The 26862-nt window shown below is 40.7% G+C and overlaps 1 protein-coding gene across 2 annotated transcripts in view; it reads left to right on the plus strand.

The window, feature by feature from the left end:
• The first annotated feature begins 12561 nt into the window (after nucleotides 1-12561).
• The window catches only part of CDK19 (cyclin dependent kinase 19), a 167264-nt gene continuing 152963 nt past the window's right edge, over nucleotides 12562-26862 (plus strand). For both annotated transcript variants that reach the window (XM_068985255.1, XM_068985257.1), the window contains exon 1: nucleotides 12562-12689. In XM_068985255.1, the coding sequence (XP_068841356.1) occupies nucleotides 12562-12689 (128 nt within the window). The remainder of the gene's footprint in view (nucleotides 12690-26862) is intronic.

Below are 26862 nucleotides of genomic sequence, written 5' to 3' on the forward strand. Positions count from 1 at the left end.
GGATAACTACTGTCTTGGATTAAATAGTTCCTTTTGTCAAGGGTCATTCTTTAGACTCTAGGGAAAGGAGAGCTGTGAACTTTTAGCTGCCAACACTCACAGAAGCTCCATAAAGGGGTATACCTTCCTGTAGGAAATATTGGTGGGTGTAGTTGAGTTGTGTCCCTTCAAGTTCATGTCTACCAGAACCTCAGAATGTGACCTTATTTGACAAACAGCTCTTTGTAGGATGTAATTAGTTATGAAGCTGAGGAGGCTCAGGATACACTACCTCAACATATGGCACTTAGCGTATTTTCACCTGAAGGAGTTTGAGAAAACAGCAGAAGTAGGAAGGTCATTGTGAACAATCCACCACTCCCAAAGCAGGCCAAAAAACTTTCTTGTGAAAGGTGCCTTCCCTATATCTGGAGGAAGGAAGCATTCTTATCTCTTGAAGACAAAGGAATGCTAAGAAGAATGTGAACAAACAAGCCTTGCTAGTTTGTTCCCCATTTTACTATACTTACCCTATACACATCAAGTTACCATTCAGTTCAGTTCAGTCGCTCAGTCGTGTCCGACTCTTTGCGACCCCATGAATCACAGCACACCAGGCTTCCCTGTCCATCACCATCTCCCGGAGTTCACTCAAATTCACGTCCATTGAGTTGGTGATGCCATCCAGCCATCTCATCCTCTGTCATCCCCTTCTCCTCCTGCCCCCAATACCTCCCAGCATCAGGGTCTTTTCCAATGAGTCAACTCTTCACATCAGGTGGCCAAAGTACTGGAGTTTCAGCTTCAGCATCAGTCCTTCCAATGAACACCCAGGACTGATCTCCTTTAGGATGGACTGGTTGGATCTCCTTGCAGTCCAAGGGACTCTCAAGAGTCTTCTCCAACACCACAGTTCAAAAGCATCAATTCTTCAGTGCTCAGTTTTCTTCACCGTCCAACTCTCACATCCATACATGACCACTGGAAAAACCATAGCCTTGACTAGAAGGACCTTTGTTGGCAAAGTAATGTCTCTGCTTTTGAATATACTATCTAGGTTGGTCATAACTTTCCTTCCAAGGAGTAAGCGTCTTTTAATTTCATGGCTGCAGTCACCATCTGCAGTGATTTTGGAGCCCAAAAAAATAAAGTCTGACACTGTTTCCACTGCTTCCCCATCTATTTCCCATGAAGTGATGGGACCAGATGCCATGATCTTCATTTTCCGAATGTTGAGCTTTAAGCCAACTTTTTCACTCTCCTCTTTCACTTTCATCAAGAGGCTTCTTAGTTCCTCTTCACTTTCTGCCATAAGGGTGGTGTCATCTGCATATCTGAGGTTATTGATAATTCTCCCGGCAATCTTGATTCCAGCTTGTGTTTCTTCCAGTCCAGCGTTTCTCATGATGTACTCTGCATAGAAGTTAAATAAGCAGGGTGACAATATACAGCCTTAGCGCACTCCTTTTCCTATTTGGAACCAGTCTGTTGTTCCATGTCCAGTTCTAACTGTTGCTTCCTGACCTGCATATAGGTTTCTCAAGAGGCAGGTTAGGTGGTCTGGTATTCCCATCTCTTTCAGAATTGTCCACAGTTTCTTGTGATCCACATGGTCAAAGGCTTTGGCATAGTCAATAAAGCAGAAATAGATGTTTTTTCTGGAACTCTCTTGCTTTTTCCATGATCCAGTGGATGTTGGCAATTTGATCTCTGGTTCCTCTGCCTTTTCTAAAACCAGCTTGAACATCTGGAAATTCATGGTTCATGTATTGGTGAAGCCTGGCTTGGAGAATTTAGAGCATTACTTTACTAGCGTGTGAGATGAGTGCAATTGTGCAGTAGTTTGAGCATTCTTTAGCATTGCCTTTCTTTGGGATTGGAATGAAAACTGACCTTTTCCAGTCCTGTGTCCACTGCTGAGTTTTCCCAATTTGCTGGCATATTGAGTACAGCACTTTCACAGCATCATCTTTCAGGATTTGAAATAGCTCAACTGGAATTCCATCACCTCCACTAGCTTTGTTCATAGTGATGCTTTCTAAGGCCCACTTGACTTCACATTCCAGGATGTCTGGCTCTAGGTGAGTGATCACACCATCGTGATTATCTGGGTCATGAAGATCTTTTTTGTACAATTCTCCTGTGTATTCTTGCCACCTCTTTTTAATATCTTCTGCTTCTGTTAGGTCCATACCATTTCTGTCCTTTATTGAGCCCAGCTTTGCATGAAATGTTCCCTTAGTATCTCTAATTTTCTTGAAGAGATCTCTAGTCTTTCCCATTCTGTTTTTTTCCTCTGTTTCTTTGCACTGATCTCTGAGGAAGGCTTTCTTATCTCTCCTTGCTGTTCTTTGGAACTCTGCATTCAGATGCCTATATCTTTCCTTTTCTCCTTTGCCTTTCGCTTCTCTTCTTTTCACTGCAATTTGTAAGGCCTCCCCAGACAGCCATTTTGCTTTTTTGGATTTCTTTTCCATGGGGATGATCTTGATCCCTATCTCCTGTACAATGTCAGGAACCTCATTCCATATTTCATCAGGTACTCTATCTATCAGATCTAGTCCCTTAAATCTATTTCTCACTTCCACTGTATAATCATAAAGGATTTGATTAGGTCTAGTGGTTTTTGCTATTTTCTTCAATTTAAGTCTGAATTTGGTAATGAGTTCATGATCTGAGCCATAGTCAGCTCCTGGTCTTGTTTTTGCTGACTGTATAGTGCTTCTCCATCTTTGGCTGCAAATAATATAATCAATCTGATTTCGGTGTTGACCATCTGGCAATGTCCATGTGTAGACTCTTCTCTTGTGTTGTTGGAAGGGGGTGTTTGTTATGACCAGTGCGTTCTCCTTGCAAAACTCTATTAGCCTTTGCCCTGCTTCATTCCGTATTCCAAGGCCAAATTTGCCTGTTACCCCAGGTGTTTCTTGACTTCCTACTTTTGCATTCCAGTCCCCTATAATGAAAAGGACATCTTTTGGGGGTGTTAGTTCTAAAAGGTCTTGTAGGTCTTCAGAGAACCATTCAACTTCCGCTTCTTCAGTGTTATTGGTTGGGGCATAGGTTTGGATCACCGTGATATTGAATGGTTTGCCTTGGAAACGAACAGAGAGCATTCTGTCGTTTTTGAGATTGCATCTAAGTACTGCATTTCAGACTGTTTTGTTGACCGTGATGGCTACTCCATTTCTTCTAAGGGATTCCTGCACACAGTAGTAGTTATAATGGTCATCTGAGTTAAATTCACCCACTCCAGTCCATTTTAGTTTGCTGAGTCCTAGAATGTCGACGTTCGCTCTTGCCATCTCCTGTTTGACCACTTTCAATTCGCCTTGATTCATGGACCTCACATTCCAGGTTCCTATGGAATATTGCTCTTTACAGCATCGGACCTTGCTTCTATCACCAGTCACATCCACAACTGGGTATTGTTTTTGCTTTGGCTCCATCCCCTCATTCTTTCTGGAATTATTTCTCCACGGATCTCCAGTAGCATATTGGGTACCTACTGACCTGGGGAGTTCCTCTTTCAGTACCCTATCATTTTGCCTTTTCATAGTGTTCACGGGGTTTTCAAGGCAAGAATACTGAAGTGGTATTCCCTTTTCCAGTGGACCACATTCTGTCAGACCTCTCCACCATGACCCGCCCCGTCTTGGGTGGCCCCACATGGCATGGCTTAGTTTCATTGAGTTAGACAAGGCTGTGGTCTGTGTGATCAGATTGGTTAGTTTTCTGTGATTATGGTTTCAGTGTGTCTGACCTCTGATGCCCTCTCGCAACACCTACCGTCTTGCTTGGGTTTCTCTTACCTTGGGTGTGGGGTATCTCTTCATGGCTGTTCCAGCAAAGCGCAGCCGCTGCTTTTTTTTGCCATGCCTCAAGGCATTCAGGATCTTAGTTCCTCTACCAGGGATTGACCCCATGTTCCCTGCAGTGGCAGCGAGGAGTCCTAACCACTGGACTGCCAGGGAAGTCCCAAAAATATTTCTAAAAGACTATTCTGACAGATATTATAGAGGAAGCTGGAATCCATCTAAAAGGCTAGAGAGATGCAGGTGGTCTGCCATAAACCTCTGAGAAGTTCTGGGGCTGCTAGAATTGGCATACAAGGGAGTGCACTAACAGACTTCAGAGTTGGGATGTTAGTTGGAGAATTGCATATAGGTCTGCTGACCCTCCCTTTTTAGCGCCTTTCCTCCTACAGGCAAAATTGTCAAATCAAGAGCATCAGACATTTATCCAAAAACAGAAGTGCTCTATGCTGAGAAGAGGGAAATGCTAAGCCTCCTAACAAGAAGTAGCTCCACAGAGGAAGATAAAGAGACAACTGATCAGCGGCATTAAGAGTCAGTCTGCAGGGGACTTCCCTGGTGGCTCAATGGTAAAGAATGGGTCTCCCAATGCACAAGACACAGGTTCAGTCCCTGGTTCTGGAAGATCCCACGTGCCCTGGGGCAACTAAGCCTGTGCTCTACAACTACTGAATTCCGTGCATCCTAAAGCTTGCACTCCACAGCAAGAGAAGCCACCACAAGGAGAACCCCGCACACTGCAACTAGAGAAAATCCCATGCAGTAACGTGCACCCAGCAGCGCCAAAATGAAATAAAGTTAAAACGAAACAAAAAAAAAGAATCCGTCTGCAAAGTAATGAGAGTCTAAAGCCAAAGGGTGGGAAAAAGGGGTAGTGACATGATAGCAGTGGAGAAGAGGAAGGAAAATACCAGAGAGATTAAGAGAGAAAAATGAATTGAAAATACCCTCGTGAAAGATTGTATCTTCAAGATTACAGAACCGGGACTTCCTGCTAGTCCAGTGGCTAAAGCTCCGCCATGCAAGGGGCCAGAGTTTGATCTCTGGTTAGGCAACAAGATCTCACAGGTCACAACTGTGAGTTCACATGCTTCAACAAAGATGTGCTGCAACCCCGTGTGCTGCAATTAAGACTTGGTGCAGCCAAAAAATAACTCAAGAGAGATTACAGGTAGACCACATGCTAGACATTTCTATGGAAAAAACAGAACATTTAAAAAAGGTTAGGTAAAACAGTCTTATAACACATCTGAACCACTGAATGTTAGACAATAGGTAATACCTTCATGGTTCTGAGGAAAATTAATTTTTAACTTGGAATTGTATACCTAGACCAAAACCAAAAAATATCAAATTTAAGAGTGTGGAAAGCAACCAGTCTAATCCTGGTTCATTGAGAAACTCATAGCCCATCTGGGAAGAAAGACATGTAAACATGATACACATAAGATAAGCAAAGTGTAGAGAGGTCTCACAGGATGTCATCATCGTGAATGCTGCTGCTGCTAAGCTGCTTCAGTTGTGTCCAGCTCTGTGCGACCCCATAGATGGCAGCCCACCAGGCTCCTCTGTCCCTGGGATTCTCCAGGCAAGAACACTGGAGTGGGTTGCCATTTCCTTCTCCAATGCATGAAAGTGAAAAGTGAAAGTGAAGTCGCTCAGTCGTGTCTGACTCTTCATGACCCCATGGGACCAGGCCCCTACCCAGCCTACCAGGCCCCTCCGTCCGTGGGATTCTCCAGGCAAGAGTACTGGAGTGGGTTGCCATGTCCTTCTCCGCATTATGAATGGAGGGGCACCCAACCTTGTCTCAAAGTAGGAGAAGACTTCTTGTAAGAGATGATCCTGAGCTGAGCCTTCAACCATGAGGAATCAACTCAGTGAATCTCTTCAACAAATTTTCCTGACTAAGATAAGACTGTGTTAAGAGAAATTTCATCCATATTCAAATTTGACTTTCACATAGCTTATAATCTGGTCATGACTAATGGCATAAGCATTAAAAAAAAGTCATGACTTTGCTTACTATTCCCATCACATATTCACAGAACCTGATACACAAGATCTGTAGCTCAGTTCTCCTCATGACTAATCCATTGTAAGTTGGGCATACCCACCTTTTGACTTGAACAAACTGTTGAAACCATCACTTTTTTCTTTCATTGAAGTTCTCTATCTATGCCAAATGAACTCAATTTTGTAATGTTTAGATAAAACTTTTCAAATTCCTTACAGGCATGTGATTAGGCCTTATTAATTTCTGGGTGGTTATCATTTATTTTTTTGTTTGTTTGTTGGAAACTTAGGGCAGGCTCCTTTCTGGTGTCAGGGAATAATTAATACTATAGAGGGGCTAAAAAGTTTAAAGAATGACTGGCAAAGTCATATTTGTGGACTTTTTCTTTTTTTCTATATTTTCCTGAAAACACAGTAAGCCAAAGAAATGAATAAGGTTCCAATGTAGTCTTTCATGTATTCTTTCCTACTTGGAATTCATTTTTAATTCTCTTTGTTTTTTCATTTTTAATTTTTTGAATAAAAAGTCCCCCCAGCAATCAAAATGAATTAAGCATCCACGGTGAGACTGATTAACCTACTCTTTAATTTTTTTGTAGCATATTGTAGTTATCATATATTTGAGGACACCTGATATTTTTCTGTACATGAACTACCAAAACAATGACAATGAAAAAGATTTTGTAATCTGCAGAAAATTCTAATCTTTAAGGATCAAATTCATTCACCATGATGTTTTAGTTATTAGAATAGAGAGATTCAGCTAAAAGATAAAGAGGGAGTGTTTTAGTAACATTCTTGTAGTTAGATTCTCCTTTATTAAAAGAAAAAATGTAAATTAAAAACCCTAGTCTGGGGATCGGAGAAGGCAATGGCACCCCACTCCAGTACTCTTGGCTGGAAAATCCCATGGACGGAGGAGCCTGGTAGGCTGCAGTCCATGGGGTCGCTATGAGTCGGACACGACTGATGCGACTTAGCAGGAGCAGCAGCACTCTGGGGATATTAAAAAGTCCCTCCCACGCCCACTGATTGTGATGTAGTCAAGGACCATTTTTTTCTCCTTTTCAGGATGGGGGCTTTCCTCGTAGCTCAATCAGTAAAGAGTTTGCCTGCAATGCAGGAGACCCAGGTTCGATTCCTGTGTTGGGAAGATCCCCTGGAGAAGGAAATGGCAACCCACTCCAGTATTCTTGCCTGGAGAATCCCATGAACAGTGAAGCCTGGCAGGCTACAATCTACGGGGTTGCAAGAGTCGGACGGATAGAGAGACAGACAAAGACAGAGTCAAAACTCAGGCTGTGTCCTGGGTTAAATAGTGTCTCCTCCAAAATTCATGGCCACCTGGAAGCTGAGTGTGATCTTATTTTGGAAATAAGGTCTTTATAGATGTATCCAAGTTATGATGCAGTCATACTGTATTAAGGTTTGGGCCATAATCCAATGACTGATATCCTTTTAAGAGGGGAATCTGGACACAGACACAAATGAATGAAGGGCATGATAAGAAAGAGGCAGAGATTGAAGTTATTCTGCCACAAGCCAAGGCTGTCGAGGATTACTGCCAACCACCAGAATTGAAGAGAAGAGGCGTGGAGCAGATTTTCCCTCTGGGTCTCTGAAAGGTACCAACCTTATATCACCTTGATTTTAGACTTCTTGCCTCTAGAGTTACAAGACAATATTTGTTGTAAGCCACTCAGTTTACCATAATTTGTTAGAAGAGTGCTAGGAAAGTGACATAGGCAAGAACTTCTTCCTCCACTGGATCAGCAGCAGATGGGCATCCCTCTCTTGATCTGGCCTGCATCCTCATTCCAGCAGGGAGAGAGGTCTGATTCCTAATCCCGTTGCCTCCAATTCCTCTTCTTCAGCTTCCCTGGCACTGACTTGGTACTCAAGAGTCTAGAATCTGTTTCCCCACTAACCTTTACACTTGAAGCTTTATTCTCAGACTTTAAATCAATGTTTAAGTAAACTAAATATGCCTTACAGAAGAGTAACAGGTATTTACATAGCAGTTAACACTCTGAAACTTGACTGACTAGAGAACTGCTGCTGGTTGTGTGGAAACAGCAAAAGCAAGGAAAGCCTCTTACATATACTGAGAAAATGAACATCTCAATGGCAGTGGAAACTATAAATTCTGTGTATTTCATAAGCCCTATGGCTCAGATGGCTTCCCTGGTGGCTCAGATGGTAAAGAATCTGCCTGCAATGTAGGAGACCTGGCTTTGATCTTCGGGCTGGGAAGATCCTCTGGAGAAGGAAATGGCAACCCACTCCAGTATTCCTGCCTGGAGAATCCCATGGACAGAGGAACCTGGCGGGCTACAGTCCTTGGAGTTACAAAGAGTTGGACACAACTAACAACTTTCACTTTCATAAGCCCTATGACTCTTCTATGCACTGAGAAGGGGGACCTAGTGACTGATATCAATTAAATATGAAGGAAACGAAAACAGACATGGTAACTTTAACATATAAAAGTAGAGTCAACGACCAACAGGATGAACGTCTCAATGGGATAATTTAATCTTGATTCACTCAGTTGTGTCTGACTGTTTGTAACCCCATGGACTATACAGTCCATGGAATTCTCCAGGCCAGAATACTGGAGTGGGTAGCTATTTCCTTCTCCAGGGGATCTTCCCAACCCAGGGATCGAATCCAGGTCTCCTGCATTGCAGGTAGATTCTTTACCAACTGAGCTACCAGGAAAGCCCAATGTACACTAACAATACTTGGCAGTGCAGTTTATCGTCTATTGTCTTATTAGATACCTGGGATTAAATAATATCACTGACCAACCACACAAATTATCCTCCTGGAGCCTCAGTATTGTTATCTGTAAAATGGAGATAATGCATAACTTCCTCACAGAGTACTTGTAAGGATTAATTATATTAGCTAGCTTATGATTCAGTAAACGTTAGCTCTCATTCTCACCCCACTTACTTGCCAAAAATTGTCATTTTTTCCTCAAGCCACCTGCCCTTACTCCCACTGATTCTTTTGTCCTCTGCACTTGATCGTGCTTCCCACATCATATAGAAATGAAAAGTTACTACAGATCTTCCTCAGTTTACGATGGGATTATGTCCTGTAAAAACCCATTGTTAAATTGGAAATAAAATGAATTTAATACACCTATCCCACTGAACATTAGGGCTTAGCCTGGCCTACCTTAAATGTGCTCAGAACGTTTACATTAGGCTACAGTTGGGCAAAATCATTGAATGCAAACCCTGTTTTAACAGTGTTGAATATCACCTGTAATTAATTGAATATTATACTGAAAGTGCAAAACAGGATGGCTGTAAGTGTATTGGTTTCACCTTTTTTTTCCTCTACTAGCTCTTCTCCTTCAATATATGAGAAGTTCCTTCCTCTTATGAAAAACAAATTAATAACAAAACAAAACTCTGAACTTGTCTTGACTATGGTAGCTACAATCCTTTCTGCTACCCTTTTTAGCCAAGTTCCTAAATTTTTCATTTAAATTTTATTTACCTTTTGAAAAGACATTACATGAATCAAAATTCAAAAAGGTATGCTGTACAAATTCTCCCTCCTGTCTCTGATTCTCAAGCAGTTTTTCTCCCATGATCAGTTTCTTGTGGTCCTTTTAGAGATAAGTCATGCCTATATAAGCAAGTATATATATATTTTTCTTTGTATAAAAATGTTAGCATATTATGGACAATCTTCTAATTCTTGCTTTTTTTTTTTCATTTAAAAATATATATTAGAGGTCTTTCCATTTAATTACCTAAACAACTGCCTCATGGTTTAGGTCTTCTGAAAAGCACATGATACCAAGATACGATTAGACCTGTAAGAGACTTATTGGAGGAAATGCCTGTGAGAGAGAGAAAGGAGGAAGCTAAAAGAGCTGTCAGGTCCCGATGATCTGCTCTTGTGAAGGACAGTGGGAAGGAAGGAGGGTTGGGTAGGCAGTGACTCAGACTGCAACACAGTTCTAAGAAAGTTTTGGATAGGCTTAAATCTGGGGAGATTTTAAACTAGAGTCACTTTCAGAGGAACCCAGCATCTTGCAGGAATGGACCTGTCTCCATATCCTGCTATGTTCAGTCATAGGCTAGGAGCAATTGTTGGGCACAGTGAGCTCACTGCAAATGCAGTGGTAGATTCAAAGCTTAGCAGCTGGGGCCTTCTTGCAAGGAAGAAATCGGAGAGGCACATTCATAGCTTTTACAATACTTTTAGGGCCTTAAAATAATCCATTGGATGTACCGTAATTTATCCATTCCTCTTCTAATGAACATTTTGTTTCCCAGTCCTTTCCTAGTAGAAACAATGCTCAATGAATAACCTTAAGGTATATCATCTTGCACACATGGGGAATTCCACAAATTGGGCTCTTGGGGAAATACACGTTGAGATGGAGATTAACATGAGATCAGTTTATTACAGAATGTTGATGAGATCAATACTTCTGGAAGGAAAAGGAAGAAAGCTGGATGGGGGAGACTGACAAATTGATCTGCAATGCATTCTCAGTGATGGCCTGAGTCAACCCAACTTGGCTTAAAAGTCTTCAATGGCTTTCTGTTGCATATAGAATGAGGAAATCTAAAGCTTCCACTTACTACATATAACTCTTCATTATCTGAACTTTTGTTTATCTCTCCAGTCATTTCTTAACCATACCCTTTTCCTGACTTAATTAATCTGTAATGTTTAAGCTAGTTGCATTTGTCAGAATATATTAGGTTCTCTCATGATACACACATATGCCATTTTGTGAGAAATAATTCTCTGTTCTTTACTTCCCCATTTGTCCTCCACATAAGATTCTTCAAATTTTGGCTGAAAAAACTACCTCCTTCATGATGCCTATCCTAACTCCTCTGGAAGTCCTCCCTCCTATTCTATTGCTCTTTGTACCCACCCAGTTTGTTTTTAACTTGCTTGCATGTTTATTACTTCAATACATTTTAGTCCCCAATGGAAAAGACCAGTTTTCATCTGGTATCTCCAGCACTTATTATAGTGCGGAGAAACAACAGAAACTCAGATATTTCATGATTTACATCAAGATCTGAGTAAGTTTCCCAGGAAACTTTGTAATAAATAAACGGTCCTCTTTCCTCCTCCCTCTAGGTTTCCTCCAAAACCTAGCAGGCAGGTCACTATTAACTTTCCTTGCCACTTCAGGTGGAATTATTTCCTCCTCTATGTAAGTCCTGCTGCTGCTAAGTCGCTTCAGTCCTGTTCGACTTTGTGCGACCCCAGAGACGGCAGCCCACCAGGCTCCCCCATCCCTGGGATTCTCCAGGCAAGAACACTGGAGTGGGTTGCCATTTCCTTCTCCAATGCATGAAAGTGAAAAGTGAAAGTGAAGTTGCTCAGTCATGTCCGACTTAGCGATCCCATGGACTGCAGCCTGCCAGGCTCCTCCATCCATGGGATTTTCCAGGCAAGAGTACTGGAGTGGGGTGCCATTGTCCTATTCTAGCACTAACCAGGTTTAAGATTGTATCACAAACATCTGATACATTTTATGCACAAGACTTTCTTGAACATTCTAGGAAAACGTCACTATTATGCAAAAATCATAAAAAAACAAAACCCCTCAACAGTCCAACCCAAATGATTGTTTTCAAACGCTGCATCCCGCAGGTACTTTTATTGTCCTTAGACAGATGGCCAAAACCTTGGCTATATATGCTAGGAAGAAACCATGATTAGAATGCTAAGAAAACGAAGACTTGCTGCTGGGGCGCGAAAGTTCTCTGGTTGACGCTAGAACGAGGAAACCGCTGAATGTTCAGCTTTTGAAATACGGTTTTTGCATCGTAAAGAAAAAAGATTAACCTATCAGGAAGAATCGAGCACATCCAATTACCAATCAAGAGCCGGAAAGAAGCCAAAGCCAGGGGATACCCACGCATCAACGAGGACGTCATTCTCTCTTCTTCGCCAATAAGCAGTTGGATGGGGCGGGGCAAGAGGCGGGCCAATGGCCATAAAAAACAAACAACAATCTTCAGTACAACTGCCCTAGCCACAGTCCTTGCCTAGCAAACCTCTGGAGCAAACTCCTGGGCAAGGCACTTGTTAAATACTTTCCGCTCTCCTTCTCGCCCGGGGACATTTTTAATAGAGTACTTTCCTTACATTAGAAGAAGGGCCTTCTTTCCACCAGCTCCCACAGATTCGCAGAAAGCACACTGCAACTTTGCGCTTTCTACCTTCGCAGGAACTGGCAGTCCAGCGCTACCTGAGGCGGGGCGGCCTCAGTGCGCAGGCGTGCATGCCTCCTGGAGGCGGGGCTATAGCGACCCATGTCAGCATGGGAGTTGTATTTCTTTTGGCCGCAAAACTCAATCATCTCGGAGGCAAAGGAACTACATTTCCCGGGAGTCTCCGCAACTTCGGGGCGGGCGGGCTGATTCGTTAATGAGCTCGAGGAAGCCGCGGCGCGGCCCACCAGGTTCCAAAACAAGGAAATGAAGGGGGGAGGCGGGACTGGGGGTGCCTGCGGGAGCTGCCGCCGCCGCCGCCGCCGCCGCGGAGGAGGAGGAGGAGGTGGAGGAGGTGGCTGCAGCGGCCGCCGAGAAGTCCCTTGCTGAAGGCGAATCGCGGGGCGGCGGGCGGCGCGCGCGCGCGCGCCCGAGAGGTGGTTGTTGGAGAAGTGGAGCGGCGGTCGCGGGGGGAGGAGGAGGAGGAGGGACTGAGCGGCGGCGGCCCCCGCGTCCCGGTGCCTCTATGGGGAAAGCAGACAATGGATTATGATTTCAAGGCGAAGCTGGCGGCGGAGCGGGAGCGGGTGGAGGATTTGTTTGAGTACGAAGGGTGCAAAGTGGGACGCGGCACCTACGGGCACGTCTACAAGGCGAGGCGAAAAGATGGGTAAGAGCAGGGGCGGGGGGAGAAGGCTTGCTCGGGTCCTCGCCCAGCTCGCGACCTCGCGGGATGGGTGGGTCGAAGCCCAGTCGGGCCGTGCCCGGGCTGGGGGCGAGGCGGAGGTGGTCTCGGGGGTGCGTCCCGGGGCAGACTCTCAGGGACGCGGGTTTTGCCAGACCCCAGCGTCGCGCCCGTCGAACTCCCGCGGCGCAGCCTGGTTGGGGGGCGTAGGTCTGGTCCCGAAGGGCGCTCTCCGCGTGCCAGGAGCTGGCGGCGGGATTCGAGTTGGGACCTCGGTTGGAGGTGGAGTTTGGGAGGAGGGGTGTCTGGTCTCCAGGGGAGACGCGGAGGGGTGGGAGAGCTCCGCCGAGGAGTTGCCGCTCCGGCCCTGGGCTGCTGGTGACGGTCGTGGTGGAACTTCCAATCGGCTGAGCGCCTCCCGGGGGCGGCGGTTTGAAACCTCGCGGAGGAGTCTGTCGGGCGGCCCAGAGCACCTGGGTCCTCGCCAGCCTCACCGGTGTGAGCCGTTGGGCACCTTGGCCCTAGGGGCCAGCCAGCCCGGTGGTCCCTTGGCGCGATCCCTGCTGTCCCTGTCGTGTGCCTGGCGGCCACTTCTTCACGCCGCTTCGCCAGGCTGCGAGTTCTCTTTCTCCCATTCTCAATTTCCAGTTCCGCACCTTCCCCTCGAATGTAGGACCTTCTGAGAGACGAACCGCGTTTTGCTGGCAGAACTTCCTAGTTCGTTCTTGTACTTCATTTCGCCGCACCTTGGGTATTCTTACGTCCTCCACTCCATCCCTGCCAGACGACTGCGTGCTGAGGTTTTTCGGGCACCTAAATTATCCAGAACGGAATTCGAGTGACACAGTTCTGGGCCTGAATCTTTGTTTTCCTGGGCGGTGAGAGATAATTTTAGGGACCCCTTAGTAAGCCCTTACTAATTGTTCTCTTAGGAGAAGAAGAGCTGGACGTTATATTGAAAAACGCCTGTCCTTCGTCCTGGAGGGCACGAGGCTCGTACTCCGGGACAGGTGGAACCAGTTCCCTGCCTGAGAAGGGTGGGTTTAAGTCAGTCGTCACCTTAAGGCCCATCCTGGCAGGAATTCCCCTTCCCCAGAGTTAGGGAGCCCAGGAACATCTGCCTATCCCGCTTAAACTTTAAAGACGATCAAACTATGTGGAAGAGAGTTTTTAGGATCGTAGCGAAACATTTCTGAATGAACTGATTATCAGCCATAACGACGATGGAAAGATCTGAAGTGTTGCCTATCGTTCTGCGCACGCTTTTGTAATTGACATGGCTGATTGATGGACTCTAGGATCAAAGTAGTAGTAGTGTCTGGGTGTGTGTGGGTGTGTGTGGGCGCTTCCTTGCTTGCTGATTTCATACAGGGAAGGAACAAGCACAACTTTATAAACTGTTTTATCATGAAGGATGGTGAAAACTACAAGGTACTTTGCAAGTGTAAAGGATTGTTATTATTGCAAATAACTTTTTTCTTTTGTTATAGCTGAATGGGCCCCAGAGTATTTAGTTGTTTGTAAACTTTTCTCATAATTTCTTTAGTTAATTGCCAGGTGTCCTTGAATGAATATCTTGGAGTGCGAAGTACTATAATTGTATTTTGGTTTTTTTTGGAATATTTAGGCTGCTTGTTATACTGGTGTTCCTGTGGGAGTCTTAGCAGATATGTTTGGGGAAAGAACATCTAGCTTTTCTGTTTGGACGTTAGCGTTACAAAACAAATCAGAGGTGGTGTTTTTCATATTCTTCGTGCTAACTTCGTAATATATTTGAACTGGAATTTTTAAAATGTATTTTAGTTTTGTTGTTAAAAAAGATTAAAAATTTTTTTAAGCAGGCAACTTTTGAAAAATAAAAATTCTGCCTCTGGATTGTATTTGAATAGCACAGGCTACAGCACCGAATAGATTATTTAATTCCTCCTTCTCTTCTTTTTGAATATTTTCCCCTCTAATAAAATTTTTGATTTGAATACACTTCCTTCTTGAGTGATATTTGTTTGATTAGAATTAATAAAGCCTCTTTGGTTGAGTAAGATCAATTGGTGTATCTTCAAAATATTATACTTAAAAACTTAGGATCTGAAAGCATTAGTTTAAGTAACTAAATTATATGTAAGAAAAATAAATATAAAGACTTTTCTTAGACAAAGAGTCTAGTTGAGATTTGAGGCTTTATAGTGAACACCCACATCTCTTGTGCCTTGGTAGCAAGATTAGTTTTGTGTTCATTGATACCAGCTGATTGGAAAGAACAGTTTTTAGTGATGATTCTAAACTGATACAGATTTGCATCCTAAAGGATTTTACACTCTGATCATGGTAAATTGCTGTGTAGCTTTTTCCAGAATTTATTTTGGTTAACTCAGAAGTATAATGCTATTTTAGGGAGCAAGAGAGAAATCACATGAGTACCTTAAAGAGGAACTATTCTGGTGTATATAATGTAGCATATAGGCAAAAAATTGTTCAGGTCTCTAGAAGAAACACTAGAAGTAACGTAACATTCATTAGAAAAGCCTCTGCTTATAGTTTAATAGTAGAGTTTACAAAACCATATAATGTTATTTCCTTTGAAACATGACTTTAACTTAGGTCCTGTTAATTATGCTACATAAATTTGTAACAGAATGGAGATGCAAGATTTACAACTGGGTTTTTCACCTTTAATAAAAATGAGATTTGTTTCATCTTTCTGTTCTGAAGGAAGAGGATTTTTTTGACTCAACTTTTTTTTTTTTAAATCGTAAAAGTTATTCTTGAAGAGAAACTAGAATATTTCTAGACTTTATGAGCAAGAATTTGTAGTACAGTCTTTCTTTCAACATTAAGAAAAAGTCACATAACAGTATGGTTACAAATCTCAAGACCACATTTATCACGTTTGAAACACTTCTTGTTTTCTTTGATAAAGGAATATTGTTAAAAATGTTCTTTTGTAAGAGATTCAGGCAAATATTCCATACTAGCATTATGTCTGAAAACTGTTATACCCAACAATAATACCATTCAACTTTGCAGACATTCATTTAGCTCTTTGAAACCACTCCAATAAAAGAATGCTTTTTGGGGATATTTTGAAATGCAGTAATTGAAAGTGAAATGGCTGACAGAGCCATCTTACAGAGTTTCAGTTTTGCCTAAGGGTTTCAGATGAGAAGTAGTTGGTAACTACATGTCTTAATGTCTGTCATGAAATCCTTCACAATAAATATAATCAGTACATGTAGATACATTTAGGTAAATGATAGGTACAATAGTGTCTGCCTGTTTTTGATGGGTTTTTCACATTGGTTCGTAGTTAATATAGGTGATAGTATTTGGGTTTTTGGAGACCTCCCAAAGATTTAAGATATATTATTAACAATCATAATATTTTAGAACTTTCAAAGGTTTTAGGTCATCTAGTCTAATTTCTTTTTACAAATGAGAAAACCAAAGCTTTAAGAGATGTCATGCCCATAGTTTTGGCAGACAAGTCTATAATCCCTGTTTCTTGAATCTGAGTTCCTGCATTTTCTAATGTGTTTTCCCTCCTAATACCTTGGGAGAAAAAGCGAAGAAGACCATATTGCTTCCAGTTTTGACTATCTTATTGTGTAAACTTTCCATGCAAAGGACACTACATCTATATTGAAAAAATATGGAGAAGGGACAGTGTCCCATATGAGGGGCATTTTAGAAAAGTGGACGTTCAGGCCAGTGGGTGCTGCCTCCTGTGGTTGCTTCTCTTAATCTGCTTTCTCTTCATCTTCACTATCATTGGCTTTGACCATCATCTCTGATTTGTGCGATAGCCGAATTGGTCTCTGCCATTAGTCTTTTTCTCATTGTAGTCCTAGATCCAAATTGCTGCCAGTGTTGCTTTCCTACAAAATAAAATCAATCATGTCGTATCTCTTCTTGGAAAACTGTACATTCTCTGTGGCTCATCTGGTTCCGTCAGATCTTAATTCCCTAGTTTGGCATGTAAAAACCGTTTGCATTTGGATCCTAAAGTCTAGTCTTTACAGCCTTTATGCCTGCCACCACCTCCCTCCTTTTTCAGTGTGTTCAAGCCATATGCTTCTGTAGCATTCAACTGCTCATATTTTTCTAGGATTTGCTAAGTCCTTTTCATGTCTCATTTTGTTTTTTCTATGCTCAAACCAGAATGGTGTTGCTCTGCGATTTCTCTCTCCTCTTTCCCCCTCCCACAAACCTGGGAAACTCCTGCTCACAGTTGAATATCCAATTAAAATAGCTTTTCTTTAGAAGTCTTCCTCAGCCACCCAGTGTACTCATCTGTGTTTCTGCCCCTCTTGTTCTTGTGTGTAGAATATCACTGTGATATTAATCTGCTCTGTAAACTATTAGCTACAAATGGGTCATTGTCATCCTCCTGTCTCCACCTTGCATAGGGTTGAGCATGTAAGAATGCTCAAAAATTGATTAAAATTTTAAAAAATGCCCTAAATTGGAAAAAATAGATATTTTTTTCTTTTCAGGTAAACATACTTAACCTATGTTTTCAGTATTTGTTTTGAAAGCCTGAAATAGAGTGATATTACATGACATAAGCAGTTCAATGTAAATATCTCTATAGCATTAACTAGGTCCAGTGTAATTTTTTTCTCAGAGAAATTATATGCTGTTTTTCAAGATAGTCCATACATTTAGTAATGTGGGTTATTTTTGAATTATTAAGCATTTTTCCCCCTCTTAGGCCAACTCTTCTAAAATTGCTAACTGTAGTAATCTGTCTTCTGTGCTTTTACTATCAGTTTTATAGAGAAGCTTAGAAAATGTCAGCATTCAAACATTTTAGGAAATTTTTTGATATGGATTCATGTTAAGAAATTAAGTACCTTTATTAGCAAATCAGGTGACCATGAGCTTGTTTAATTAGTTCTTCACTTGTGCACTTCAGGCCTTCAAAACTTTGTTTTTGAGGCCCAGAAGGAATATTCTTTTCAATGAAATTTGATTGTCCAGAGCAGTGGTTGACAAACTTTTCCTCTAAAGAGGCAGAAACTAAATATTTAGGTTTTGTGGACCAGACCATCCATGTCAAAATTACTTGAATCTGCTATTGTAGTGCCAAAGTATCCACAGTGTATAAATGAACACAAATTGGAATGGCTGTGTTCCAGTAGGAAAAAAACCAAGTAGTGGGCTGTATTTGGCCCACAGGCTATAATTTGGCAACCCTTCGTCTAGAACAGTGATGTCCAATAGGATTTTCTGCAGTGAGGAAAATGCATCTGTGCTGTCCAGTACGGCAGCCAGCCGCTAGCCACATGTGGCTCCAGAAATGTGGTTAGCGTGACCAAGAAACTGGCCAGTAGCAATGATATTGGACTTAGCAGGAAAAAAACTTCAGTTTGTTTTTTTTTTTTTTGAGCAGGTGGCTTAGCAACAGTCCTTAACTCCATGAAGTGACCTTTCTATGAAAATGAGTGACAGTGTGAACAAATGAAATCAGAAGGTTTGGGTCTTTTTCAAGATAATAGAAGAAAATTTGAAGCTGAAATAATTTAATAAAGCAAACAAGTACTTGAACTGAAAAGCTTTCAATTTATGAGGGGAATCAAGGATAGTTGATTACTTTTAAAAAGAGTATTTCATTTAAAAAAGTACATGTATTTAGTAGTAAATGCACATGCATAAAAAAAGATTATACAATCTGGTTGCCATCCTTTATGTTTTACCAAATCGCTGTAATTTGTGTACATTCTATGAGTTTGTTCCAAGCCAAAAAAAAAAAAAAGTTTGCACAATGTATTGTAAGTTTTCCTTTTCCCAGTCACCCTTTTCCCTTTCTCGAGACAGCCATTCTTGGTTTTCTTTTTTAGAGGAATTTTCTTGGGAGTATGTGTGTTTAATAAGTAGTAGTGTGCTTTAAGTGGGATTTCCAGGTGGTTCAGTGGATGTCAGTATGGATGAATTAAGAATTTTTACTTTTGTATAGTATATTTTGAACTGGGTATGCTAGATCAAAAATTAATATATGATGTTAAATTACATATTTGTTATTTTCAGAATTCTCAAGTAGTGTAGTGAAAGTTGGACATCAGTATAGAAAACTTGAAGGGAATATATTACAATTTGGAATTTTCTTGGTGGTAAATGTCTAAGAGTATTTGACTAATGTGTTTTTAAAGATCCACTTCTTCCTTTACTTGTGATACTGTGAGTATATAGTTTCGTGCAGCTTTGGATTCCAAAATAAAGATACACACTCTTTGCTTTTTTTCAAAGAGCATTTTAACATTTTGAATTACCAACATGAGTATTTCTTTAAAAACAGGTAGTTTTTAAGGTCTAGAACCATAAAGAGGTAGCTGAGAGAACTATTTAAAGATTTTTGTCCGTTTATAAATAGCAGATAGTCCAACACTTCCTGTAATAGCCATTTTGAGCATGCATTGTGCAGGATAGAAGAGAGTCTCCAGAGAGAGGACAGGATGTAATTCAAGATACAAGTGTGGAGCAGTAGTTTTTTATTGAGGGTTTAGTTCTTACACAGAAGTGGGTAATGGATCAAAGAGAAAGAAAAACCTGTGAAGTTCTCAAACAATTTATGTCTCTGCAAAATATCTTTAATTTCTAATAGAATAAGGCTTTCTGAAGAAAAAAATATACCCTCCTTACAGAGGTTTGAAACTTATGTATTTTCTATTTAAAGAGATTATTTCAGTGAGACTTTGTGGTAGACCTCAGTTACTAATATGAATATGATTAGGATATGGATTTAATTACCATGTAGGCCAGCTAATTTTGTTTTGTTCTGTGACCACAGACCAAAGTCCTGTCATGGCAAACTATTTTACAGCTATTTATAGATATTTACATTTGGACAGAAAGGTAAGTCTGTGGCTGCTGGGAAAGTAAGGTAAAACTCCTCATAGAGGGGTTAGTTGTGTCTTTCTGTAGGAAAGTTATTTTTTGTTATGATTGTTAAAGAAATTCACTTGGTGAAAAACCTAAGCAGTTTGAGGCACAAACTGTGTTGCTTTTTACAAAAGTTAGTTTCCTTTTCCCCTTTGCCTTTTACAATTATATTTGCATTTTAAGAGTGTCTTAGACACTGAGCGAGTCCTATTGTTTTGGATTATGGTGCAAATTAAAAAAATCTTTTTGACTTTCTTTTCTGAATATTTATATGTAATTTGAGCTTGTGTAACTTAGAAAACCAAAGTTCTATTAAGTAATTTCTCAGCAGTCTTTTCATCTTTACAGTATGTATCAAAGTAGAAATATTTTTTTTGTGCTATTAAAATTTATCAAGTAATAGTTGCAGTCGAGTAAAAACAACTCCCAACAATTTATTGGTATGTAAAACGAAGACTAAAAGCCTTCCTTCTTACTGTCTACTCCCAAGCCCCCTTGACTTCTCAGAGATAACCTGTGTTAACTGTTTCTGTTTTAAGTTTTGCTGATGCTTCCCATTATAACTCTAAGAAACATATGTATAATTCTGTCTTGATTTATCAACTTTAGGCAGTGTCTGTAGACTTTCCTAGAAAAGCTGAGCAATTTTGTGAGATTTCACTATCTCCTCTTTTCCCATCTGAAGCTTCAAATTTATTACCTTTGTTGCTTAAAGATTTTTGTGAATTCTTTTATGACTTTGAAGTGTAAACTTAGATGTCTTTTTTTTTTAGTTTGTCAACTTATGTGTTATCTATGATCTTCCTGATGTAAATGTTAAGGAAAGTAACAAAGTTTTTTCCTGCTTTTTTTTCTCATACTCCTGGATTTTTAAACTATAGTTTTTATAACTTCCTAGTTGATCCACTGCTTTTTGTCTATGGGTTGATTTTTTAAACGTGAACACTGGAAACCACTCAACAGCTTTAAAATATTATCAGTATGGAATTTATTGCTGAATTAATTAGCATTCTGAGACCCATAGAGAGGGAAATGTACACTTGTGTACCAAATAAGTGCTGCTTGCAACAATCTTCCAAGTATCAGTGCCCAGTGGATCTTCTTTTGCCATTTCTTCAAGTCTTTTGGGTCGTACTCAGCTAGCAGTTTTTCTTTATATCGCATGGTTGGTTTTTCTTGGATTGTCTTTTGTTGTTGTTGGTTAGCTGAAGATATCTTTTTAATTAGCTTTTTCATATAGGATGTGTAGATTTTTGAGTTCTTGCATATCAGATAGTGTTTTTTTGTCCTCATACTTAATTGATTGTTGGGCTGAATATAGAATTCTGTATTAAGAAAATTTCTTTTTCTTAGAACCCAAAACTAAGCTTCATGGCTTTTGGCATTTCTTGTTGCTCGTGGGAAGTTTCTTTATTAGAAACTTGGTTTTCGCCTCTCTTAAAGGTTTTCACTTATCCATGAATTCTAAAGTTTCACCAGAGTCTGTCTAGAATGTGTGGGTCTTTTTTTTTCTTTCCATTTATCTAGCTTTGTTTCTTGTGTCTTTTACAGATTATTTTTTGAATAGATGAACTATGAACATAGTTGAACTTCAAAAGTTAAAACGTGAGAGACAGTGGCTTTAGTTGCATCTTGCTACCTTCACTCCTTCATTGCCATTTTCCGATCCTGCTAGTTTCTTAAGGATCTTTTAAGTGGGCCTTTCTTTTCTTAGGTTTAGGGCAATTTTTGTTTCCTGTTATTTAGTTCTTCTCCTTCTGTTTCCTCTTTTGTTCTCTTCTTCAGATATGTTTATTAAGAAGTGTTGACCTTTTATGCTCTATCTTCCCTGTCTCTTAAATTCGTTCTCAAATTTTTCAGCTCCTTCTCTCTATAAGGGATTTGAGAAGATTTCCTTTATTTAATCTTCTAGATTACCAATTTGGTCCTCAGTTGGGGTTGCTATTCTTTTTTTAAAATTTTTTATTTATTTTTTGGCTGCACTGGGTCTTCATTGCTGCATGGGCTTTCTCTAGCTGTGGCAAATGGCAGCTACTTTCTAGTTGCACTGAGCGAGCTTCTCATTATGGTGGTTTCTGTTGTGGAGCACAGGCTCTGTGTGCGAGGGCTCAGTAGGGATCTCTGAAAGGGGAAAGGGACCAGTAGAAAGGTCAGTTAGGAAAGACTGACACTATTTTTATTTTTGGCCTTGCCACATACCTTGTAGAATCTTAGTTCCCTGACCAGGGATTAAACCTGGATCCTCAATAGAGAAAGTGTGGAGTCCTAACCACTGAACAGCCAAATAATTCCTAAGAGGACCACTTTGAAGTCATGCAGTAGTAATTTCTCAATAACATTCATTTCTGCCTGTGTTCATCCATCAATCTATTCACTGTCCAAGTTTCCGTCTGTCCAGTCTTCATCTACCTGTCTTTTTGCCATCTGTCCATTCTCTCTTTTCACCTGTTTTCCACTTTTCTGTCTTTCCATTCATTTATCTATCTTTTACTGTTTATTGTTTGATTCCTTTCCATGAGCCAAGTATTATGCCATAGGTAATGAGGATACAAGAGTAAATGACATGTAATCTCTGACTACAAAGACTGAAACTGGATATACTCACAATAACTTACTAATAGTTGATTGTGGGAATGAAATTTGGGTTGAGAGGAAGACATTTGAAAAGAGATATGAGAGATGAGGGTTCAGTCTCTGGGTCAGGAAGATTCCCTGTTGGAGGGCATGGCAACACACCCCAGTATTCTTGCCTGGAGAATCCCATGGACAGAGTAGCCTGGCAAGCTACGGTCAGTGGGGTCACAAGGAGTCGGACACGACTGAAGCAACTTAGCACACTGTGGGGGGAGAGCAAATTAGCCACGATGGTGTGGTCAGGCTCTCTTGCCCCACAGCCTCTTGCTCTTGCCCCACGTTTTGTAAATAACTGTAACAGCTGAGATCCTTTACAGCACTGTGCATGCGTGTCTTGAGGTACTTGCATGGTCACAGGCTACTTTGTGCTGTATACATACATGAGCTCCACCTAGAAGGCGGCAGCATTGCTGCTGTGTCACAGCTGTGTCCGTTGGGTCAGCCACCAGAGGAGAGAATGTAGCACGCCTAGCGCTATGGCTGCTGTGTCAGCCAGGAGAGAGGTGTCGTGTTAGGTTATGCTACTGTTGCTGCATCTGCCAGAAGAGAAAAACTTGTCTGCAGTTCCTACAGCTCGTTGAGTCTTCTTCCAGCCTCTTAGCTCGAGCCTTGCCTACCCTGGGTTCAGCGAACAGTGTGCACAGTGAGACACAGCAAGGCAGTTGGTGTCACAAACAGGATGAAGAGCGATACACACATACTCTTACATTATTTGAAAAATATCTACATATGTTTATTTTGCTATGTGTATACTGCTGCTGCTGCTGCTGCTGTCGCTTCAGTCGTGTCCGACTCTGTGCGACCCCATAGACGGCAGCCCACCAGGGTCGCCCGTCCCTGGGATTCTCCAGGCAAGAACACAGTGGAGTAGGTTGCCATTTCCTTCTCCAATGCATGAAAGTGAAAAGTGAAAGTGAAGTTGCTCAGTCGTGTCCGACTCTTAGCGACCCCATGGACTGTAGCCCACCAGGCTCCTCCATCCACGGGATTTTCCAGGCAAGAGTACTGGAGTGGATTGCTGTTGCCTTCTCCGATGTGTATACTATCTATTCTAAAAAATAAAATATTTAAGAAATAGAGTGTATATAACTTTTATTATTGGAATAAGGCAAGAATCTTTTAAAAACAAAGCAGGTTTTATTTTCTTATAAAAGTCACTGTGTTAACAGAAACCCCATATGTGTTCATTAAAGAAAAGTTGAGGGGGATACATTAGAAGTTTGGTATTAATATATACATGCTACTATATATATAAAATAGATAACTGACAGATACCTACTGTATAGAACAGGGAATCATATTGAGAATCTGATAATAATCTATAATGGAAAGGAATCCAAAAAAGAAAAAATATAACTGAGTCACTTTGCTGTTCACCTGAAACACTGTAAATTAGCTATATTTTCATTTATGTGTTTATTTTTGGCTGCACTGGGTTTTCGGTGCTCTGTGAGCTTCTCTCTGGCTGCAATGTGCTGGGACCGCTCTCCCGTTGTGGTGCAGGGGCTTCTCTCGCTGCAGAACTCAGGCTCTAGATCCACGGGTCAGTAGCTGTGGCTCCCAGGCTCTGGAGCATAGGCTTGGCAGGTACAGTGTGGGCTTAGCTGCCCCATGGCATGTGGAATCTTCCCCAACCAGGTGTGCAGGTAATACAGATACGCAGCCAAGTGATTCAGTAATACGTATGTGCTTAGTCACTCAGTCATGTCCAGCTCTTTGCAATACCATGGACTGTAGCCCATCAGGCTCCTCTGTCCATGGGATTTTTCAGGCAAGAATACTGGAGTGCGTTGCCATGTCCTCCTTCCTCCAGGGGATCTTCCCTAGCCAGGGATTGAACCTGCATTTTCTGTGTCTCCTGCATTGCAGATGGATCCTTTACCCACTAAGCCATTAGCAGAGCCCCTCATTTATACAAATATTCATTTTTAAGATTATTTTCTCATATAGATCACAGGATATTAGGTAAAGTTCCCTGTACTATACAGTAGGTCCTTGTTGGTTATTTGTCTTATATATAGTAGTATGTTGAAGAAAGAAATGGAAACCCACTCCAGTATTCTTGCCTGGAGAATCCCATGGACAGAGGTGCTTGACAGGCTCCAGTCCATAGGGTCGCAGAGAGTCAGACATGACTGAAGCGACTTAGCATGCGTGCATGCATGCATAGGAGTATGTATGTGTTCATCCCAAGCTCCTGATTTATCTATCCCTCCCCATCACATTTCCCCTTTGGTAACCATAAGTTTGTTTTCAGTATCTATAAGTCTGCTTCTGTTTAGTAAATAAGTTCATTTGCATCTTTTTAAAAATTAGATTCTAGGTTAGAGTGGTATATATGATATTTGTCTTTCTCTGTCTGACTTCACTTAGTATGATAATCTCTAGGTCCATCCATGTTGCTTCAAGTGGCACTATTTCATTGTTTTTTATAGCTGAGTCATATTACATTGTATGTGTTACACCATATTTTCTTTATTCATTTGTCAGCCAGTGGAAACTTTGGTTGTTTCCATGACTTGGTTGTTGTAAAGAACACTGCAGTGAGCATGGTGGTACAGGATCTCTCTTTGAGATAGTGATTTTGTTTCCTTTGGATATATACCTCGAGGTGGGATTGTTGGATAATCTGGTAGCTCTGTTTTTAATTTAAAAAATTATTTCTTTATTTTTGGCTGTGCTGGGTCTTTGTTGTCGCGTCTGGTTGTCTCTAGTTCTGGCTTGCAGGGGTTACTCTCTAGTTGTGGTGCACGGGCTACTCACTGTGGTGGCTTCTCTTGTTGCAGAGCACGGGCTCCAGGGTGTGTGGGCTGCAGTAGCTGTGGGTGCTGGGCTCTGGAGCACAGGCTTCATAGCTGTGGCACGTGGGCTGAGTTGCTCCAGGGCGTGTAGGGCATCTTCCTGGATCAGGGATTGAACCCACGTCTCCTGTATTGGCAGGCAGATTCTTGCCCACTGAGCCACCAGGGAAACCCTGTTTTTAATTTTTTGAGAAACCTTCATACTGAAATTGTTAGGTAGGTATCTCTTTGGACCTGGTGGTGCCATGAACAAATTACTAAGATACCTAGAGCACTATGAATGAGGTTGGGATCATCTGACTTAAGGTATGATTAATGTTTATACATACTATCAAATTTCCTTCAAAGACTTGATTTTGGGTGGATGTCTGTGTTCGTCTATCATGTGGCTATTTAATGCTTTAGTTAGCGCTTTCTAATTATTGAACATTTAAGTTCTTTCCAGTATTTTGATAATATAAATAATAGGAATAGATGTTTTCATATATAAATCTTAGTCCATGTATCTGATTCTTTTTTTTTTTTAATAGAGTCAAAAGGCGTAAGTTTTTTTAAGGCTTTTAATACATTTATCTCTTTTTTTAATAGGGAAAGAGAACAAATACATTGAGATGTTCCAAGGACCCTCTGAAAATCTCGAAGTTAGTTGGAGGTCAAAAATGCTTCATTTAGAATTCAGTTTCAGGGAATTTGTCCAAATATCAAAGGTTTTGAACACTTGACTAAAAATTATTCGGATCATTATGAAATAATAATTATCCATTTAACACAAGTGACAATTAAGGATTTTCAAAGGCAAATATAGAAGACTGCATAGTTCTGAGCAAAACTTTAATATCAAGAAGAATTAGGTTTGCTAATTAATCAAAGACGTGATAAAGATAACATGAGATACAGGAAATTATCTTGATAAAACACAAAATTATTACTTTCTAGACAGGTTACTTAGAAAGGAAAAGCCTTCACAGTAGCTTATCAAGAGTGACCCTTAGTACAATAAAATTTTGCCTTTTTAGCAAATGAAGGAAGATTAAGTTTTCGTTTTATAGAAGTACAGGATTGGTGTTAAAACTTATTTTAAAAACTCTTATAATTACAGTTCAGTTTTTAGCCAGTTTGATCACACAAGATTCCTGGTCTCCCTCCCTCTCTCCCTCCTTACTTCCCTCTTCCTCTCCTCAACTTTCTCTGTCCATAGTTTGTCCCTTATTTTCCTCTTTCCCATACTGAAATAGCCATCTTAACTTTAGGACAACATTACCTTCTTTCCTCTTAACAAAAATACATCTCCATTACTCACATGTTTTCTTTTTCAAAACACACATCCTACTTGCCTTGCATACAGAGATATTTCTCTTATTTTGAGTCATTTTAAATTATTTATATTTGTAATTCTTAAAAAAATTTTTTTTTAATTCTTAAAAATGAGATTTCTAGTTAAAACTAAGTAAACAGTTGTGAACTTTTACTGGCAAATTTGTGAATACATTTCATAGTTTCTTAAGCATATTTCTCATATCAAATTTTACAATGTGGCACAAAATATCTTTAATAGAAGACCCAAATATTTTTAGTTCCTTTGTAAAAGGAAGCCCAAAGTAGGTGAAGATGTGTTCAGCAATTAATGTTTTAGTGTTTTATCTTCTTTGAGAATGATCTAGATAGTCAATGAATAGCCATCATTTAACTTATCTCAGTATAACTTTAAGGTTTCAAGTAACCAAAAAGATTTTGAAAAGTATTTTTATTTTTAAGTTCACATACCATAAAGCACAATTATTGTTGGAAAGTTTACTTATAAAGCTTATCTTAGATCTGTTTTATGTCTCTTGTTCTTAACAATTATG

The sequence above is a fragment of the Capricornis sumatraensis genome, chromosome 13, assembly GCF_032405125.1.
Source record: "Capricornis sumatraensis isolate serow.1 chromosome 13, serow.2, whole genome shotgun sequence".
Taxonomy (NCBI): domain Eukaryota; kingdom Metazoa; phylum Chordata; class Mammalia; order Artiodactyla; family Bovidae; genus Capricornis; species Capricornis sumatraensis.